At 38.9% G+C, this 13750-nt stretch overlaps 1 protein-coding gene across 1 annotated transcript; it reads right to left on the bottom strand.

Annotated features, from left to right (window-relative positions):
• Window positions 1–8580: 8580 nt before the first annotated feature.
• LOC110564970 (melanoma-associated antigen B16-like) lies at window positions 8581–9671 on the bottom strand. Its single transcript, XM_021662522.1, is given in 2 exon segments — window positions 8581–8666; window positions 8669–9671. Coding segments are annotated over 2 exon segments (1089 nt in total).
• Between the last annotated feature and the right edge of the window lie 4079 nt (window positions 9672–13750).

Genomic DNA, 13750 nt, shown 5'->3' with positions numbered 1-13750 from the left:
CTGCCTAAATACTAACAATAATTATTTTTACAACCTTTCTCTCCCCCACCCTCTCTCCCTCTCTCTCTGTGTACATGTCAGTGCACATATATGGAAATCAGAGGACAATCTGTGGGAGCTCCTTCCACCATCTGGCTTCAGGGGATTAAATTTAGGTTGTCAGGCTTAGGGTCAAATGCTTTTATCCACTGGAGCTATATTGGCAGCCTGAGATTTCTTGTATAAAGACATTCTTGCTATTTCATTTAGGTCATTTACATTTTGTTTTCCCCAACTGTTCCACTGAAATTTCTTATGATAATCAGTGACTGTCATTCTCAAATTCTTGAGTAAAATAATACTTCTTAGTCTTTGTCTTCTCAGAACTTAAAATGGGATTTGATAGTTGTTTTGTTTTTCATTGTTCATTCAGGAAATGTTTTTTTGTCATTGACTATGCACCAGGATTTTAGGAGTTATTGATATGTTGGTGAACAAAGCCAATATGTTCTATGGTTTCATAGACACGACTTTTCAGTGGGCTTAAGGAGAGAGAATTTCAATTTTGTTAAAACTCCATCCCATTTGCCTGCAAATTTCATGATTTTCTTGTTTTCAGGCAAATGGGATGGAGTTTTAATACCATTTTACGTGGTTGAGACAGAACACTGTAACTCGGTAAGGAATAAGGAGCACCTCAATGTCACATCAATACAGGACAGCAACAGAGAACACAGTGTAAGTGTAACCATGGCTTTCTGACTACAGAAGGACTCTACAATTCCAGAGAAAGGTAACTTGTAACACCTTGGTAACTTGTCTATTAATGCTGAGGACTGATTGTAATAACTATAGAATTACGCCGAAGTTCTTCTAAAATTTACATGCAAATCATCTTTAAAAGAGCTAGCCCAAAAGACATACAACACAGACACTGGACAATACAGAAACTGGTCAGGCAACACAGAGACTGGACAAAAGAAGAGACAGCTAGCTTTCCTGGGATTTGGCCAATATCCTCATCTACTGAAGCCAAGCAAAGAAGCTCTGCCAGGCGGAAGTGATCCAAAAGTAGGCAATAGAGTCCATGTTAGAAATAATCCCCCCTCCACTTGTCAGGTTCCCATATGAAGACCAAGTCGTCCTTCTGCCATATATGTGCAGGGGGCCTAGGTCCAGACCATGCATGCTCCTTAGTTGATGTCTCAGTCTCTGAAAGCCCCAGTGGGTCTGGATTATCTGGTCTTTATTGATCTCCTTGTGAGGTTCCTGTCCTTTCTGGTCCCTCCGTCTTTCCTCCAACACATCCACAGGAGCACCAGAGCTCTGTCCCATGCTTGGCTGCAAGTCCCAGCATCTGTCTCAATCTGTTGCTGGGTGGAGCCTCCCAGATGACAATCATGTTAGGCTACTGTCTTCAAGCATAGCAGAGCATCATTAATAGGGTCAGAAGATGGCTCTCTACCATGGGGTGGGCCTCAGGTTGGGCCAATCATTGGTTGGACATACCCTCAATCTCTGTTCCCTCTTTATCCCTGCACTTCCTGTTGGCAGAGTAATTTTTGGATCAAAGGTTTTGGGGTGGGTTATTATTCCTCTCCCTCCACTAGTCCTGCCTGGTAGGAGGTGGACACTTCAGTCTTCATGCACCCCACCACCCCAGTTAGGTGTCTCAGCTAGAGTCACACCAATATCTTCCCAGGAGGCTAACTTGTTGCAAGGAGATGCTCTCACTCAGTTTCCCTTCTTGTTCCCAGGGCTTTCACCTCCTGTCCCTTTCTCCCTACATCTGATCGGCACCATTGTTTCCTTACCCATTCCATCTTCTACTCAGTTTCCTCTCTTCATCCACCTCTGCTGTCTACTCTATTTCCCATTCTGAGTGACATTCCAGCACCCTCCCTTGGATCTTCCTTGTTACTTAGCTTATTTGGGTCTGTGGATTGTAGTATGGTTATCCTGTACTATAGGACTAATATCCACTTATAAGTGAGTATATACTATGTTCAGTTTTCTGGGTCTGGGTTACCACATTCAGGATGATCTTTTCTAGTTCCCACCATTTGCTTGCAAATTACATGATTTCCTCATTTTTAATAGGTGAATAGTATTCTATTATGTAAATGTACCACAATTTCTTCATCCATTCTTTGGTTGAGGGACATCTAGGTTGTTTCCACCTTTTCCTATTAAAAATAAAGCCTCTATGAACATAGTTGAGCAAATATTTTTGTTGTTGTTGTTGTGTGGTGGAGCATCTTTTGGGTATATGCCCAAGAGTGTATAGCTGGATTTTGAGGTGGAACTATTCCCAATTTTTAAAGAAAGTACCAGATTGTTTTCCAGAGAGGTTGTACAAGTTTGCCCTCTCAGCAGCAATGGAGGAGTGTTCCCCTTTCTTCACATCCTCTCCAGAATATCACTTGAGTTTTTGGTATTAGCCGTTCTGACTGGTGTAAGATGGAATCTCAGATTCATGTTGATTTGCATTTCCCTGATGACACTGGGCATTTCTTTAAGAGCTTCTTCACCATTCAGGATTTCTCTGTTGTGAATTCTCGATTTAGCTCTATAACCCATTTTTAAATTGGATTATTTGATTTGTTGATGTTTAAGTTTTTTATATATTTTGGGTATTAGTTTCCATTTCAATGATCTGTCCATTGGTGAGAGTGGTGTGTTGAAGTCTCCTACTGTTAACGTGTGGAGTTCATGTATGATTTAAGCTTTAGTATTGTTTCTTTTACAAATGAGAGTGCTCTTACATTTGGGGTGTATATATTCAGACAGAGATAGCACCTTGGTTGATTTTTCCTTTGATGAGTATGAAGTGCCCTTCCCTATCTCTTTTGATTAATTTTGGGTTGAAAGTATATTTTATTACATATTAGAATATATATTCCAGCTTGCTTCTTGTGTCTGTTTGCTTGGAAACTGTTCCCAGCCATTTATTCTGAGGAAAATATCTATCATTATTACTGAGGTATGTTTCTTGCATGCAACAGAATGATGGGACCTGTTTATGCATCCATTCTGTTAGCCTGTGTCTTTTTATTGGGGAGTCGAGGGCATTGATGCTTAGAGATATTAATGACCAGTGGTTGTTAAGTCCTGTTATTTAGATATTGATGGTGACTGTGTGTGTGTGTGTGTGTGTGTGTGTGTGTGCCTTTCCTCTTTTGGTTTCGCTGTTGTGTGGTTATTTATTTCCTCTGTGTCCTTGGGAGTTATTAGCCTCTTGGGGTTGGAGTTTTCCCTCTAGTAGCTTTTGTAAGGCTGAGTTTATGGGTAGGTATTGTTTATTTTTCTCTTGTAATATCTTGTTTTGTCTATCTATGGTAATTACAAGTTTTGCATGGTATAGTAGTCGGGGTTGACATCTGTGGTCTCTTAGTATCTGTAAGATATCTACCCAAGCCCTTCTTGCTTTAGGAGTTTCTGGTGAGAAGTCAGATATAATTCTGATATGTCTGTCTTTATATGTGACTTGGATTTTTTCCCTTGAAGCTTTTAATATTCTTTCTTTGTTCTGTACATTTAGTGTTTTGATTATTATGTGATGGGAGGATTTTCTTTTCTGGTACAATCTATTTCATAATCTGTAAGCTTCTTGTATGTTTACAGGCCTCTCTTTCTTTAGGTTGGGGAAGTTTTCTTTTATATTTTTGTTGAAAATATTTTCTGGACCTTGGAGCTTAGAATCTTCTTTTATTCTGATTATTCTTAGGTTTGGTCTTTTCATATTGTCCCAGATTTCTTAGATGTTTTGTGTCAGGAACTTTTTAGATTTAACATTTTCTTTGGTTTCTTCAATTGTATCTTCTACATCTGACTGCCTTTCTTTCATCTCTTGTATTCTATTAGCGATGCTTGTGTTTATAGTTCTTGTTCTCTTCCCTAGTTTTTCCATCACCAGGATTGGCTCAGATTGTGTTTTTTTTTATTGTCTCTATTTCCATTTTTTATATCTTTGACAGTTTTATTCATTTCCTTCTTCCATTTGTTTGTATTCTTTGTATTTCTTTAAGCAATTTGATCTTTCTCCTGTTCAATGTATTTTTCTGCATTTCTTTGAAGGATTTATTTTCTTCTTTTAAGGCCTCTACCATTTTTTATAATCTCAGATTTCAGATTGGTTTCTTGTTCTTCTGGTGTGATAGTATCCTCAGGGCTTGCTGTGGTAGGGTAGCTGGGTTTGGGTGGTATCATATGGCCCTGGGTTTTGTTGCTTGTGTTACTGCACTGACCTCTAGCCATGTGGTTGACTTTGTTGTTAGTAGGCCTCGTGGTCCCTGGTGGTAGTAGGTCTCTGGAGTTGTAGGTAGAGCTCATGATCTCAGATGGCCGAATTCTTCTGGTTTTTCTGCCACTCTTTTGTCTGTGCTGGTTTCTGGGGTCACAGATTGGGGAGGGTCTCAGGAAATGGCATGGGTCCAGGAACTGAGGTATGGAGCAGGCAGGTGAAGTGGAGCAGAGAGGGCTCTGGACAGACCTCATCACTGTTGCTAGTGGGCTGTGGGTAGGCCAGTAGATGGGCTCCTGTTGCTCCCTGATGTGTGTTGGTCTCTGGGGACCCAGATCGGTCCCCTCACTCATTGATCTTACCACACTGAATCCAATTCCTATTCTTTCCATTACACCATTGGCTTTCCAGAATCTCCGAGTTGAAGAGGAGAAATTTCTCAGTTTCTATAATCATGAGCCAATAGACAATATTTTATTATAAGTTTCTCTTGGTCATATTCATGAATGACTTTACTGTTTGTTTCTCTGGAGAAGTTTGGTTAACAAAATTATGGATATCTACAAATTAGAAAGAGGCTTTCTTTACCTGAAGTTAGATGATAAAGGGGGAAATTAGGAGTTGATATTAAAGGAATATACCTTAAAATTTACCAATTTTAGATGAAACTGATAAAATCTTTTAATTTAGATATTTCTATCAAAAGTTACACAAATGGAAGTTGTAAACACATTCTTGCCTGATGAGATAATCAGAGCTTTCATATGTTGGAAATTGTAGATGTTACCATATCACTTATTTGTGAAAAATAATACATGCACATAAAATATATTGCCTGCTAAAAAAAATACAAAGACCAGATGAACTAAAAGTAATATTGAATATAGTATTTTAATATCCAGTTTGATTCTTTTTTGTGGCACAATAAATCATTCTAAAATTTAATAGTATAAAAACAGGATTATTTTAATATTTTTCACTGTTGTATGGGTTGGTTGACTGAGCTAAATTACTTTTTTAAGTTTCATTTTAGACTTCTCATGCTATTATAGTCACACAATAGCTGGAGGCATCTAAAAGTCTGGCACTTTCTCAGAAACTTAGGAATAGTGCTACCTCATGATTCAGCTATACTACTTCTAGGCATATATCCAAAATATGCTCAAACTTTACAAGGATATTTGCTCAACCATGTTCGTAGCAGCTCTATTTGTAATAGCAAGAAGCTGGAAACAACCTAAATGTCCCTCAACTGAGGAATGGATACAGAAATTGTGGTACATTTACACAATGAAATACTACTCAGCTATTAAAAACAAGGAAATCATGAAATTTGCAGGCAAATGGTGGGAACTAGAAAAGATCATCCTGAGTGAGGTATGCCAGAAATAGAAAGACACACATGGTATATACTCACTTATAAGTGGATATTAGCCATATAATATAGGATAAGCATACTAAAATCTGTATTCCTAAAGAAGCTAAACAAGGAAGACCCTAGGGGAGATGCTCAATCCTCCTTCAGAAGGAAAAAATGTGATAGGCATTGGAAGCAGGAGAAGACAGGGAACAGGATAGGAGCCTACCTCAGACAGCCTCTGAAAGACTCGAGGTATCAAAGCAGAGGCTGAGACTCATAGCCAAATTCTGGGCACAGTATATGGAATCTTATGAAAGGAGGAGGAGATAGAAAGATCTGGAAGGGACAGGAGCTCCAAAAGGAGATCTGAATATAAAACATATTGCCTGCTACAAAAAAATACAAAAATTGAGCCCTGAGGGCCCTGGAGAGAATGATACCCCAACCAGGGACCATGCATGGAGAGGACCTAAAACCCTGGCTCAGATGTAGCCCATAGACTCAGTCTCCAAGTGGGGTCCCTAGTAAGGAGAGCAGGGACTTTCTCTGCCATGAACTCAGTGGCAAGATCTCTGATCACGTCCTCTTGGGGAGAGCAGCCTTGCCAGGCCACAGAGGAAGACAATGGAACCAGTCCTGATGAGATCTGATAGACTAAGATCAAATAGAAGGGGAGGAGGACCTATCAGTGGACTAGAGGAGGGTCATAGGGAGAGAGGAAGGAGGGAGGAGATGAGGGAGGGAGCCACAGCTAGGATACAAATTGAATAAATTATAATAAATGATATTAAAAATAAGAAAAAATATTTTCACCTATTTCCTAAAAATACGATTAATATTTTTCACTGATTGCATGAATTGATTCAGCTTAATTACTTTTTAAAGTTTCATTGTAGACTTCTCATGCTATTATAGTCACTTGGTAGCTGGAGACATCTAAGAGTATGGCTGCATATGAGTACTTGGAATGTTGGGACTCAGCTATTGTATCAAGATTAGCAATCCTCTTTTGCTGTTCAGGGGAAAATAAGGATACATCTTTTTTCACTTCCAAAGTAAAAATTGAGGAAGGATTATCCTTTAATCCTAATTTATTTAGCAAGAAATAAGTTTTCCCTGAGACTGAGCTGTTTCTTAGTATACAACTTTAGAATTTTAGTCCATTTTCTCTGTCAACCTGTTGTTAAATTAAATGTTGGCTTTCAAAACATGGAAACTTATTTCATGTCAGTTTTATGTCATTAGAGCAAGTGATAAAGCACCCTGTCTCACTGAGGCCAGACAAGGTAGCCCAGCTACCCTAAACAGATAAACTGCAGTAATTTTTCCATGGGCGTTGTTCTTTAAAAAATGGAAAAATGGATTTTCAGTTACACAAAAATTCTTATAATTTTTGACAAGGAACAACTACTTCCCTTCATCTAAATCAGCAATATTTTAACATATCTTTATTAAAAATTAAGTGTACGTTACTATATACAGTTCAAATAATACTAAATGTTTAAAATGTCTTTTTCTTTGATAACTTTATTTTTTTATTAATTACACTTTATTCATTTTGTATCCCCCCATAAGCCCCTCCCCATCCTACCCTCCCTCCTCTTTCTGCATGCATGCCCTTCCCCAAGTCCACTGATAGGGGAGGTTCTCCTCTCCTTTCTGATCTTAGTCTATTAGTTCTCATCAAAAGTGGCTGCATTGTCATCTTCTGTGGCCTGGTAAGGCTGCTCCCCCCTTAGGGGGAGGTGATCAAAGAGCAGGCCAATCAGATTATGTCAGAGGCAGTCCCTCTTCACATTACTATGTAACCCACTTGGACTCTAAACTATCCTGGGCTACATCTGTGCACGGGTTCTAGGTTATCTCCATGAATAGTCCTTGGTTGGAGTATGAGTCTCTGGGAAGTTCCCTGTGTTCAAATTTTCTTGTTCTGTTGCTCTCCTTGTGGAGTCCCTGTCCTCTCCAGCTCTTACTATAACTGGGTATTTTCAGACTTTAACACATCTGGGAGGCGAGTAGTAACCCAGTGGCTCTTGTGTCTCTGTTACCTATAAACATGTCCATAATTATTTGCAAATAAAGGCTTAGTTTATGATCAACATTCGGCAGCACCGAGATGGGAGACAGAGGTGGACAGTTTTGACTCTTTCTGCATGAAGATTGTCTCTAAGTAAACAAAACCACAAAGAGTGTTTTGCATTCAACTTTTGGATGTCGACTTTGGAGTTCATCATCCCCTGGTCTTACTACATCTCAGTTCTCTCCACATCAAAATTTAACTTAAAAACTAACACTCTGAAGAGGTTTACCTTACCGCAACTGCATTGCATTTCCTCCTTCAGGATATTTACCCTTAACAGGATCATAAGGACTGATTTACCAATAAACACTATCTTTCATTTGTCTTTAACTATTAGGAGATATACTACCATAATCAACACATTTATAAGGGAAATGTTGTTTAATCTAGAACCCTAGTAAAGTAAAATAACTACTAAAAATAGTAAATGCTCAAATAAATTTTGGGTAATAAAAGACTGTAAATGTGAATCAGAATTTATTGAATTTTATTACACTTGGCAACTATAAAGTAAAAAAAACTCCACATATATCATGTAATTTTACTGAGAAATGGAAAAATGCAAAAAATTAGAACAAATTTGTTTAAATGGTGGAAGCTTAGCAAACATGTTTTGGTACTCCAGTTAATTGTACAGATAGATGAAAATATTCCACGATTAATTTTATGTTATGAGAAAGTTCTAATTATTACATTTGTGAATGGCATTCAGTGAAGTTATTTCAAGCTAAACAGTGCTATTATGTGCAATGGTGTTCAAATATAAGGGACAAACAGTGAAGGAAAAATAGTATGGTATTTATACAAATTAGAACTATACAGATAGGGTTATGCCTTCACTATCAACCTAGGTCTATTATCACCTTCAACTCTAAAAATTCTCTGAAATTATTAAGGAGTAATTTATCTCTGATTTTACTAGAAACGAGGAAAGCTGCTGCCCATGGCACTAGAGCTAGCACCAGGAACAGAACTCAGGCCAGCATGGTCTAAAATTATGGCATGGGTTCATCTAGCACAGCCTCTTCAAAATGAGAAGGGAAAGCAGTAGGGTCTGTCCCATGTAGCTTGGCCACAAACTCTAATACTTTCATCTTAGTAGTTTCAGCGTGAGCCCGGGGGCCCCACACAAATTCATACTGCACAGGATCATTATTGGGTACTTCCTGGCACATGAGGTATTCCTCCAACACTAACTCAGTTATAAGCTGTCTAGTGTCACCAAATAAGAAATTATTCATCCCAGCACAGATTCCCATTGGATTCATCAGTTCCCAAATCTCATTTTCAGTGGCACGGTTGCCTTTCATGAAGATTATCCCCAGGATGATTATCAGGAGACCAGTCTTAGGAAAACTATACTCATCACTGCGGATCCCATCATAGGTGAGACCTAATTTGATAAAGAGGGCATAGTAGTGGTTGACAGGATCTACCTCCTTCACATCCAGCCCAAAGACCATCTCCATGCGCTTAGCAGCTTTCACGAGGATTTCATGAAAACGATGTTCTTCTTCTCTGACAATGAGTCTCACTATTTCATCCCTGCTCATTATCCCTTCCATTTGATACTTGTACAGCATGTAATTCACCAAAAAATTAACTTTCATATCTTCACTCATCAGAGGTAAATTCATGGGGCCTGGTAGACCTGGTGGATTGACTGGGTTACCCTGCTCTTCTTGGTTACTAAGACCCTCAGGAGATTCTCTTGAAGAGGCACAGGGACTCTGAAGAACCCCAGAAGTACTGGGCATCTCATCTTTAGGATCTTCCTGTTTGCTACCCGCAAGAGGATGAGCAGGGGAACATGGGTCCTCCAAATCCTTGAAAACCTGTGTAATCTTTAGGGCCTGGTTCTCTTCACAGGTCTGGTTCATAAGAAGATGAGAGGAGGGACATGGGTCCTCCACATCCGTGGGGACTGCTTCAGTCTGTAGGCCCTGAGTCTCCTCACAGGTCTGGCCTTGGTCATCTGCATATTCTGGAGTCTTCTGAAGTTGAGACATGGCGACTCTAATAGACTAGACGTAAATAAGGGTGTAGGCAGCAAGGCAGCAATGAGGAATCACTGTTTGAAAGAAAAAAGGGATGATGTGAGGGTAATCAGCCAGTAAAAGCCACTTCCAACAGGCTTCTGAAAAACATGTTATAAAGGTTCACATGCAAAAACTGGTACAGGAATATAGAAGACTGGCTGAGTGCTAGACAGCCCAATATGAAAGTTATCAGGATTCATAGTAGACACAGATTTGGCTCTGTAATACCCATTCCTTTTCTAAAAGAAAAAAAAAAAAAAGAGAAGTTCCATAATCACTACAATTTAATCAACATGGAATCTGATGGACTTAAGGCAACATTCTGTTCCATAGAAAAACTAACCCCCTTAAAGGTAGGCATGATGTTCTATTTGTAGCCAAGGAACTATAGGAAACTGACATCTACTGGTAAGGGGGAGTCAGTTTTCTTTAAGGTAGGTGACCATGCTCTGATAGGGGGGCATACACACTCAAAACTACATGGACAGCACCAATAGTTCTTAATGGGTTAAACAAAGCAAGAACACAAAGTTGGGTAGGGAGGAAAGGAAATTGCAACTAGGAAGTGTAGGGGGTGAATATGATCAAACTTCTATGAAATTTTCTTATTTAAAATTTATTTATTCTCTTGTATATTACATCCTGACTACAGTTTCCCTTTGTTCTTCTCCTGCCAGCCCTTTCCTCCTCCCATTTCCTCTTTCTCCCTCCAAACCATTCCACCTCCATTTCCCTTCATAAAAGGGCAGGCCTCTCAGCGATATCAACAAAACATAACATATCAGGATGCAGTAAGACTAGGCACCTCTCCTCATAGTAAGGCTGGAAGAGGAAACCCAGTAGGAGGAAAAGGGTCCCAAAAGCTTGCATTGTTAGGAGTCCTACAAGAAAGAATAAATAGTAAAACCATGCTCCCTAAGACTAAAATTGTATTTTCTTAGAAATGTAGGAGTAAGTGGTCAGGTCCTCCTTATTTTAAAATTCTGTGCATCAAAGGCAGAAACTAAACTCTACAGAATGTTTGTGTGTTGTGGTGACCTCCTCACTGCCGAGGAGCCTTACTTAGAAGCAAACATCAGTCTCGTCTTCTTCATTGGAAATATACCTATGTCAGAAGATGACTACTGCCTCTCTCAGTTCCTAGTACAGGAAGTGAACTGTTCACACTTTTGCTATCCTCATTTGAATTATCTAAAGAAACGAATACAGTATCAGGGTAGTAAATGTGCTATCATTCCTATACTTCACTATATGTATCACTCACTGATCATTTAAGATATATAGCACACATCTTGATAATATTTGAGATCCATTTCTTCTGTTGAACGGATGTTCTATCACACTACTTGTGTCCCTGTGACCCCAAAGGAGGAAGTGAAAAGCATTAAATTCATCCATTTCCCCCTTACAATCTGTAAATAAGGTGAGACTGTTCTGTTGAGATCACTCTGTTTGTGAGTATATGTTTCTATCTGCCTCACTAAATGTCTTTTCTTTATCCAATGGAAGTGTCTAGAATATGGTATAATTTGTTTGGAACAAAATATTTAAAACCATGTCTTCAATTGGCAGGAGAAGGAAATCTCTTTACATTATAGTCTGGCAGTCTTGCCCAGGGGCTCCTCAGGCACATAGGGAAACTGAGCAGGGCTATGTTAATCCAGATATTCTGAGAGACATGATTCCTTGAGGCCCTTAGTCAAAGGTTTTATTTGGAGTACTGATTCAGCTATACTTCCTAGATTTTGATAGCTACAAGTTCAACTCCCTGCCAAAATCAGTTGTCATCACTTCAGACAACTGTGGGGAAAGGTATGAGAAATCTGTTTGCCAAAACCCAGCTAACCAGTATGACAACAGAGGATACCACCACATGGAGACCTATATACTTGGAAGGGTAATCTCTCAGACTTCTTCCACGGTCTTGCCTTTGATTTTGGCAGAGTTTGGGGCATTTTATACTACTTGATATGACATGGGTCCACGACAACAAAACAACTTCTTATAAAAACTCTAGTTAGGAAGAGGAGGAATACTTATCCAATCCTAAGGTACCCTGGACTAACAACATATTAGAGTTTGTTTGTTTGGCCTCTTGTATCCTACTGTGTATAATAGCCTTAATCTTATCTGTGTTTAAGTCTAGATTCCTAGTTGTGTTTTGTACACATCTCTCTTAATCTGAGACTGCTATTCTCACAACTAAGTAACTAAATTCCAAGTACCACTTAAAAATTTCAAAATTTGAAGATCAGAATGAAGCATATGAAGATACCAACTATAACAAAACAAATGATTCTTCAATCTTTCTTATGTCTATACATCAGTTACTAACACTGCATAAGAGCTTTGCCCTTGCTAGTCTGTTTTTATTTTTTGTAATTTTTTTAGTATTAAATTCCAGAAGTATTAGGGACCAAAGAAAGATAAAATGCCATTCTTCATATGTACATCCCAACATCCAAGTTCTAACATTATAGATGGACATTGTGGGGCCAGTTCTGCTCTAAAGGTTCCTTAACTGCTAACTGAGAATACTTACCTTAGACACTGAATGCACCTTTGAATCCTCCCTCTAATTGTCTGGCTTCAGTGCTTCAGATCAAAGGCCATAGTTCACTGAAAAAAAAAAAAAAAAAGAAACAATGACATAAAGGATGTTCCTTGTGGATGCCCATTCCAGAGTTCTTCCAGAGCTGAGCAGAGAGCCAGAGAAGAGCACCAGTTCTTTTGGAGAATGTAGTCCATGTGGTTTTCTATCATTCAAAGGATAATTCCTTGAACCTTTGCTCTATGGTTCTTAGTCTAGAATTTATACTCTCACTGTAAAGTATTCTTTCAAATAAATGCCATGAAAGAGTTGTCCCAGTTTGTTTCTTGGGTTCTGTGATAAAATACTGAACAAAAGCAACTTAGGAGGAAAGAGTTTATTTCACCCTGCAAGTTATAATCCATCTCTTAGGGAAGTCAAAGAAAGATCTCAAGGCGGGAATCTAAAGGCAGGACCTGAAGGAAAAACCATGGAGGAATGCTGCTAACTGGCTTGTGTTATCTTCCCTTTTGGTGTTCTTAAAAAGAATGCCCCCCATAGGCTCATATATTTCTTCTTCTTTTTTTTTTTTTTTTTTGGCTCATATATTTCAGTGTTTAGTCATCAGGGAGTAGCACTATTTGAAAGAAGAAAGATTAGGAGGTGTGGCCTTGTTGGAGGAAATGTGCCACTGGCAATGGAATGCAAGATTTCAAAAGCCCATGACACTGACTTCATATTCTCCTCCTCCTCTGCCTATGGATAAGGATGTAGCTTTCAGCTACTGCTCCAGTGTCTGTCTGCATGCTGCTATGCTTCCAACCACAATGATAATGAATTAAATCTCTGAAACTGTAACCCAAAGTAATAATTTTCTCTTACAAGACTGCCTTGGTCATGGTGTTTCTTCACAGCAATAGAACAGTGACTAAGACAGAAAGTGGTATCAGGGAATGGAGTAATTTTATGATAGGCCTGACCATTCTGCTTGTTGGCAGAACATGGACTTTGGATTAGGAAAGCAGTTGAATGCTTTAAATGGGACTTAATGGACCATAAGAGCAAGGGAGACAGAGGTGCTTAGAGCCGTGTAGATTAAGATTACCCACCTCAAACGTAAACTGGTACATCCACTTTGGAAATCAATCTGGTGCTTTCTCAGACAATTAGGAATAGCGCTTCCTCAAGAGCCAGATGTACTATTCCTAGGCATATATCCAAAAGTTGCTCAAGTACACAACAAAGACATTTGCTCAACCATGTTTGTATCAGCTTTATTTGTAATAGCCAGAACATGGAAACAACCCAGATGTCCATCAACGGAGGAATGGATATAGAACATGTATTTTTACACAATGGAATACTACTCAGCAATTAAAAATGAGGAAATCATGAAATTTGCAGGCAAATGGTGGGATCTAGAAAAGATCATTCTGAGTGAGGTATCCCAGAAGGAGAAAGACATACATGGTATATACTCACTTATTTAGACTTCCAAGATATGATAAACATAATTAAA

The sequence above is a fragment of the Meriones unguiculatus genome, chromosome X (assembly GCF_030254825.1).
Source record: "Meriones unguiculatus strain TT.TT164.6M chromosome X, Bangor_MerUng_6.1, whole genome shotgun sequence".
Taxonomy (NCBI): domain Eukaryota; kingdom Metazoa; phylum Chordata; class Mammalia; order Rodentia; family Muridae; genus Meriones; species Meriones unguiculatus.
This window is presented reverse-complemented; position numbering and strand designations above follow the sequence as displayed.